The 7147-nt window shown below is 35.2% G+C and overlaps 1 protein-coding gene across 1 annotated transcript; it reads right to left on the minus strand.

Annotated features, from left to right (window-relative positions):
• LOC114307629 (alpha/beta-Hydrolases superfamily protein) lies at positions 1–6933 on the minus strand. The gene is made up of 7 exons (XM_028253031.2): positions 6596–6933; positions 6171–6272; positions 3083–3221; positions 2436–2606; positions 2110–2350; positions 1303–1394; positions 1–478 (listed from the first exon to the last, which is right to left on the minus strand). Exons 1-7 carry the CDS (start codon positions 6699–6701, stop codon positions 199–201), a joined length of 1131 nt encoding a protein of 376 aa, XP_028108832.2. The 5' UTR covers positions 6702–6933; the 3' UTR covers positions 1–198.
• Positions 6934–7147: the final 214 nt, after the last annotated feature.

A 7147-nucleotide genomic window follows, 5' to 3' on the forward strand; every position in this document is an offset into this window, starting at 1 on the left:
GAGTGAAAAGTTTTCAAATGCAATAAATAAAAAAGTTTACAAAAATCTCTATTGTATTGAATGAAACTTCCACTGTTACTGTATACCTATTCACTCAAAAGAATAGGAGAGTTTCCCTACTAATGAAGTTCTATGATTAATTAAATAAGCTCAATGCAGATCTCGGGTGCAGTAAGGCTCTATGGAGTCGGGACAAGTTCACACTGTCTGTGTCTGGGGAGTGGATGCAGAGGGCAAAGTAGACAACCAATCTAGTAAAGCCTTATTGGCAAGCTCTGGAACTTCATCGTGTGGGCAATGCCCGGCCTGTAGGTTAACAATTGTTGTGTTTGGATAGAACTCTTTGATCCGAATGGCCTTGGCTGGACCCACCCACGGATCTAAGTCACCCCAAAGCAGCAACAGTGGGCAAGTGAGTTTGCTCAAGACACTGTCAAGTGTGTATTTGCTCTGATTCAACATGAATCGTGTCATTAATCTGCAATTAACCAAGATGGCATTTATCATCAAACACACACAAAAAGAGAGTAAGTGAATAGATTTGAAGGAATACGTTTCAAGAACATTTCCAGAGGCTGTTTAGTTAAACATAGAAGGGAGCGAACTGAGATTGTCAATGATCTCAGACAGCACTGTAATTTTTATATGGAAAACCAACCAACAGTTGGTTGGAGGATCAGAATACAACTGCTGGTGAGAACCACTTTCATGTTCAGACTGCCTAAATTCTAAGCTGAAGCAGTTCAGCACAAACAGTTAGGCTCCGTATGGATGGATGGATTTCAAAAGAAGGGATCTGAGTTTAAATTTTATAAAAATATAGGAGATTAAGCTATTATGGATGGATTGAGAAACTACATAAGGATTTTTTGTTTTTTTTTTGTAAAACAACCCTTACCGTTAAGGATTTCAAATAACTAGTTACTTTTAATCCATCACGACAGAGCTGTCTCAAATTAAACATCTAAACTATCAAATCTAAAATTTGAGTTATTCTCCTTGAATGAATAGTGAAAAATCCTTCCATTTCAAATCCACAAATTTAACACAGCCTTAATTTTTTAATCATTCAAAGGATATCAATAGTAAAAATGATCCCCACAAGAGAGAAGCATGGGGAACCAAAGGAAGATCTGTACTACACTGATCAGCAGATTTCTGATATTTTCATTGTGAAAGAAAGTGAGACCTGGTCAATTGTAGTTTTCTAACTCAATTTCTTATAGCTCCAGGAAGCAAATGGAGGAATTTTTAATTTCAAAGCAGAATGTAAGAACACACCCTTCATGGCTACATCCATACCTGTAATAAACTTCTCCGGCATTGGGGTCTTCAGCTGGCCTGGTTATTGATTCCACAAGATAGTCGTCCACATTGGAGGAATTAACATATACCTGAAATATAAAAGTGAATAAGTTTACCACTCTTGTTTGATATTTAAAGTCACAGATATTTCTAGATAACTGAGGCACAAACTTTGTGCTTTCAGGAAGCTCAACTAAACAGTAAAGCAAAGTTTGATACTGGACAAATTTCCCGCATTTCTGGCGTTTGGTTCAACAGAAAACAGAAGTCAATGGAAAACAAGCTTATTTAGGCGGAAAATGTTTCCCACTAAAGTCTTACCACCAATGCCACTACCCTAAAATAACCATTAGTACATTAGTTTTAAGGATGCAACCAAACATACAAAAACGTTTTCTGTAAAATGTTTTCCATTGAAAAAAATGCATTTTGGCCCAAAAAAACGGAGCACGAGTTAATTTGAAACAGGATGGAAGGTGGAAAAAACCATCACGTTTCCTGTGGCACCATGTGGTTTACAGGCAGCATTAAACATTTGCCCTCTACTAGTTCTTATATGGTTAATCTCCTATTAATTGAATGGCCAACTTGAAAAGATAACAGTCTCTGCCTATTTAGGTTCATACAATGCATTCAATCAATGTTACCCAGGGATCTTATTCCTAGGTAAAGTATAACAAAAACTAGACCTAAATATTGTCCTACTTACCCTTCAGTGATGATTTCTAAGCCACTCAAGTACTAGCTAAACCTTTAAAAAGAATAGGAAAAGAAGCTCAAGTTCAATTGAGGACTTGAACATACGCTCTTCAGGACGGATTCAATGCGGGCAGGTTGCTTGGCTTGCCAGAACAAAAATCCAAGAACTACACGCTGAAAAATTGTCTTCAATGGCTTTAGAATAAACTTCTGTGCGACACTTTCTTCAGATTCATTGGTTTCCGCATTTGGATTTCCAAATTGGCCTGCAGAGTTTAATAATGCAACTCCAGCAACTTGCTCAGGCAACCCTGCTGCTGTCACCAAAGCTGTAAATCCTCCGAGGCTGAAAATTACCAATGAGTTAGTGGTCACAAATTAAATCATCTTTGCATAAAAAGATGAAGATCAATTCATTAGTAATTACTTACCTGTTTCCAACTAAAATTGCTGGTTCTTTCACAATCTCCTTTAAGAAATCCACGACTTGATCCCTCCACACCAAGGCATCATACTCAATAATTGCTTTCTCACTCCAACCAAAGCCTAGCAAGTCTATAGCATAAACCTTGTATTTTTTAGCCAATTCTGGTATGTTGTACCTAAACAAATGGAAAGAGAAAGAACTTCAGAGTAAAGTTTTAGGCAATATGACTTGCATCAAATCCAATTGAATATCATTATTGTTTAGCTTCATTAGGTGATGAGAACATTTACAGTCCAACCAGAAATTGTCTAGATTAACAGTTAACAAAATTTAAAGGGTCTATACCTAAAAGAACAAGTTCTACAAGAATCACATTATCCACTGGGGGCTCTAGTCCTTTAAATTGGCAGTAAGAACAGATGTACTCCGATGACATGTGATGAATGATCTATTTTTTATTCCAACAAAAATCAAAATCATAAACATTAGGCTAGAATCCCTTGACATTTTAACCAATAATGCATGCAAGGATAAATGAAATTATAAGTCAATGGTAGATCCTGAAAGAGAATTAGAATATGAACATACACACAATAGAGAGAGAGAGAGAGAGAGAGAGAGGGAGAGAGAGAAAGAGAGAGAAGGGGAAACCTCCAATGAAATGCAGAAGCACCAAATCCATGAATAAGAAGGATTGGAATCCCTTCTCCTTGTTGTACATAATGTATTTTGTGACCTCTCCATGTCCAAAAATCATAACCCTCTGGCCTGAACGGTAATTTCTCCAAACCTATGAGATGACCATTTCAACCAAGATCCATGTAGTAAGCAACTTATCTTCAGAAACTTGCTCAAAACCAATATATGATAAAGTAGAAATTACAAAATCCAGTATTAACCTGTTTGATACATATAGGTAAGTAACTTCAGCTAGGAAATAAAATGAAAAGATAGTGATTTGCAGCCATGGCATGTTCAAGTATCACACCAGTTTGTAATTCTATTAACAGAATGATTTACCTTGAACAGATGACACATACTACGTACTGCATTACATATTTTAAGGTTTTGTGCATACTCTACAGTCAACATGTAAAATAAAATTGACTTGCGTTAATTTAGTAAGAAATTTTGGGATAGTGGGGATATCCATTTGTTCTCAAATTAAATCAGAGGCTAATGAACCTAATATTTAAGTTAGATAGATACATGCAGAAGACCCTACCTAATTGGGACACGACCCTACCTAACAATTGAGTGGGTTTGTTTTGGTGTTGTTTTGCTTTGGTAATTCTTTTTCATATTTTATTTTCCCGAAGGAAACTATAAACCACAAAGCAAGGAGTAGCCTTTTCCAACTTGGATGAAGGGGGATCCTCAGATTACCAAGAGAGTTTTCCAGCTAAAAGAGTCTGCATCATCCCATTCAGTTGCTACCTAAAACAATACCCAATTGGTACACATTAATGTGTGTTTGGGAGGGGAAAGATTGGATACACACCTAATCTTTGACATAATGCACAAAGTGGTTGTCCCGTGACTTGAACCCATAACCCCAAGGTAATTAGGCCAAGGTTTTACCATTCAGTTGCTACCTATTGGAACAAAATTTATAAATTTTAAAAATCCAAAACTTATACTTTCTAATTTAAACAGATGTATTTTAAAAGGTGCGTAATTTTAAAATAAATGGTGTGTTCATTTTAAATTAGATATCTTGTAATATTACATGCATCATATTTGTTTCACACCATTCTCTACATTGTCTTCTTCATATTACATACAAAGTATTATATTATTTTCTATATATTTTGCACATTTCAAAATAGACTCGACATCTCATCTGTCACCAAACATGCATGTGTCAGACGCTCTGTCTTACCTTGTCTACTAAAACCTGCATAATATATATAGTGTTAGACACTCTGTCATACCTTGGAGAAGGCCCCATTTTTTCTCCAATGTCCATAAACATGATGATTTTATGATGTTGATCGTTTAGATTTGTTTTCAGAACTAAAAGTTTCAAAAAAAAATAAAAAATAAAATTATACAAATGGGAAAAAATAAAAACACACCATTGACATAATAAATTGTTAAAAAAAGAAACTAGATTCCTTTCCTAATGCATGCATTGCTTACAAAATATTATTAACAATATTCTTAACTGCATTTCTGCAGAAAAAATGTTTTTCAATATTAAAATTAATAAAATTCTACTTTAAAGATGGACTATGTCACACATAAAAAATAAAATAAAAAAATTAATTAAAAATTGAATGCATTAGCCATTTTATCAATTGAAAAAGATATGATAGAAAAACTTGATTACAAAAGCTTAATTAGTAATTTTGCTTTGACAAAATAATAAAATTTTATTTTAGATGAAAAATAAAACATGAAAAATTTACAATTAATATTTAAATGTCAAAAAGCCTTAGTTTAAAATTTTGCTCTAGGCCCCAAAAGGGTCGGGCTGCCCCTGATGAAGGGAGGGAGGGAGGTATAGCTTTAGGACAACTACTTATCATGCTTATTACAAACTCACGGACTATTTTCCTAACTCTTATATTTATCATCGATTTCCAGTTACTGTCTTACTTGAGTCACGCATATTATTTGTTTATTTTATTTTTTGATTATTTATATTAACGGTTACCCAAATTTCAACAATCCCATGCTGCCATTGTAATCTGGTTAGATGGACAGCTTCCTCAAAAAGAAAGGAAAGAGTTCCAAGATTATTGCCGTTGGAAAAATGGTTTGGAAACCATTAATAGGTGAATGAGAAATTGACTCCAAAGTACACCATTTGAGAATGATTTTAAGACAAAATTTATTTAATTTAAAATTTGATTTTATTTAGATAAATTCGTTAATTTTTTGAGTCAAAATTAAACAAGATTATTCAATACAGAATTCGAATTCTTTTGTAAAAAACAATTATTTTTTTTAGTTACGCCTTTTTATGGAAAAGAAGTGACTCTTTTGAAAAATCACCACGACCATTTGAAGAGCAACCAATTCACCTATATAAATAGGCCCCCTATTGCATTTATTTTGCATGGAATTCATATATAAATAGGCCCCCTATTGCATTTATTTTGCATGGAATTCATCTTGTGTTTCTTTCCTTATGCAGTCTGTCTTTTCTGTAAGAGAATTCTACACAATAAGGTTCGCCAGACTTGCTGCGGGTGTGCTGCTTCTGCAAGGTTTGATCGTTGTATCCTGGGAGACGAACGTCTGATACAAACTCGTGAGCACTATAGCGGGGGATGAATTTGTCTTAAGGAAATTGTGTCCAACACAAACTTCGATCACATTTGGTTTGTTTCCAGATTTTACAATCTGTTTGTAAGTTTTCTACATCTGTATAGGTTGGTTTGGTTTTACCCAAACAATTTACATGAAGTTCAACTCATATTTTTTTTATATATAATTTGGTAATATATTTGACGCAATGATTACGTGTTTCACACCGTACACATAAGAGATTATTCCTACATTTACTTGCCACAAAATCTAACAATTCAGTATAATAGGCCGGTAATAATTCTCAGTAAAGATATGCTCTAGCATGTACAAGGAAGTTCACGAAATATTAGACAATACCAAATTATGCTCTAACCTATGCATTCAACTACTTTCAATAATTTGAATACAACAATCAATACAATACAATATATCTACACACTCTACACAGTATATAATAAATAGGAGTAGTTGCTAAACTAACCTTGAGCAGGTTCAGCAACCAAAGAAGAGGGCATGACTGAAGTTCCAGCAGCGACAATTCCTGTGAATGCAAAGCCCCTCCTATTCAATTTGCATGTGCTTCCTTAAGAGAGAGAGAGAGAGAGAGAGAGAGAGATTAATAGTAAGGGGTGTTTGGGAATAAGGATGGACTAAACTCAAAGACAAAATATGCTAATTAATAAGATAAAATTTCATATCAAATCATAATCATTTCACTTTTGTCAAACAGTCATCAAATCAACAACCAAAAAATAATCAACCAAATTCCCAAACACAAACTATTTAGCCAGACTAATATAGTAAAAAAAGTTAAATAGCCAACTAAAATGGCAACTTGCAAATGTAAACAACACTCAGTTCAGAGATTGATAAGGAAATAATAGGGATTTAGAGAAGCATACATACTATGATGATGATGATGAGTTTTCACAGGAGCAATAAATCTGTTCCCGAGAGTAGTGAATAGCTCTGTTCTTGCTGTATGAATTACAGTGGCACACGAAGGCGACATCGGATCGCAAAAAACAGCTCTCTCTCTGAAACCCTAGATTAGGTTGGGGAAGTGAACAACAAAAAAATTAGCAGGACGTACGAGGATTGATGATGAACAGGAGGTGATTTTTGGCGGACTTGAAGCTTACGCTTTTGTGTGTGGCTAGTGTGCGCTTTACACTGCTGGCCCATTTCCAGCCAAGCTAGGCATTTTTGCTCTCCGGGAAATTGTTTTTCAAAATATTTTCTCTCAATTTTTTATGGGCCTGGCTTATCTCCGGTCCCAGATCGGACCGGAAGGTAGGGGTGCAATTCGGGCGGGTTCAACCCGAGCAACCCGAGCTCAGCCCGAGTTTTTTTAGGACTTGGGCAACTATATCTTGTAATCTGGACGGGCTTGGGCAGATTTTTGATGCCCGAATTGCAATTCGGGCCGGGCTTGGGCAGAACCAATGGCCAACCCGA

Source organism: Camellia sinensis, chromosome 8, assembly GCF_055761805.1.
Source record: "Camellia sinensis isolate YWXY chromosome 8, ASM5576180v1, whole genome shotgun sequence".
Taxonomy (NCBI): domain Eukaryota; kingdom Viridiplantae; phylum Streptophyta; class Magnoliopsida; order Ericales; family Theaceae; genus Camellia; species Camellia sinensis.

Excerpts from the sequence above, each read along its gene's own strand:
- LOC114307629 (XM_028253031.2), bottom strand. The coding sequence starts at position 6,701 with ATGTCGCCTTCGTGTGCCACTGTAATTCATACAGCAAGAACAGAGCTA. Across the intron at positions 1,395-2,109 it reads TTGAATCCGTCCTGAAGAGC|GTATATGTTAATTCCTCCAA; the intron begins GTATGTTCAAGT and ends TTTATATTTCAG. Across the intron at positions 479-1,302 it reads GCCGGAGAAGTTTATTACAG|ATTAATGACACGATTCATGT; the intron begins GTATGGATGTAG and ends GGTTAATTGCAG.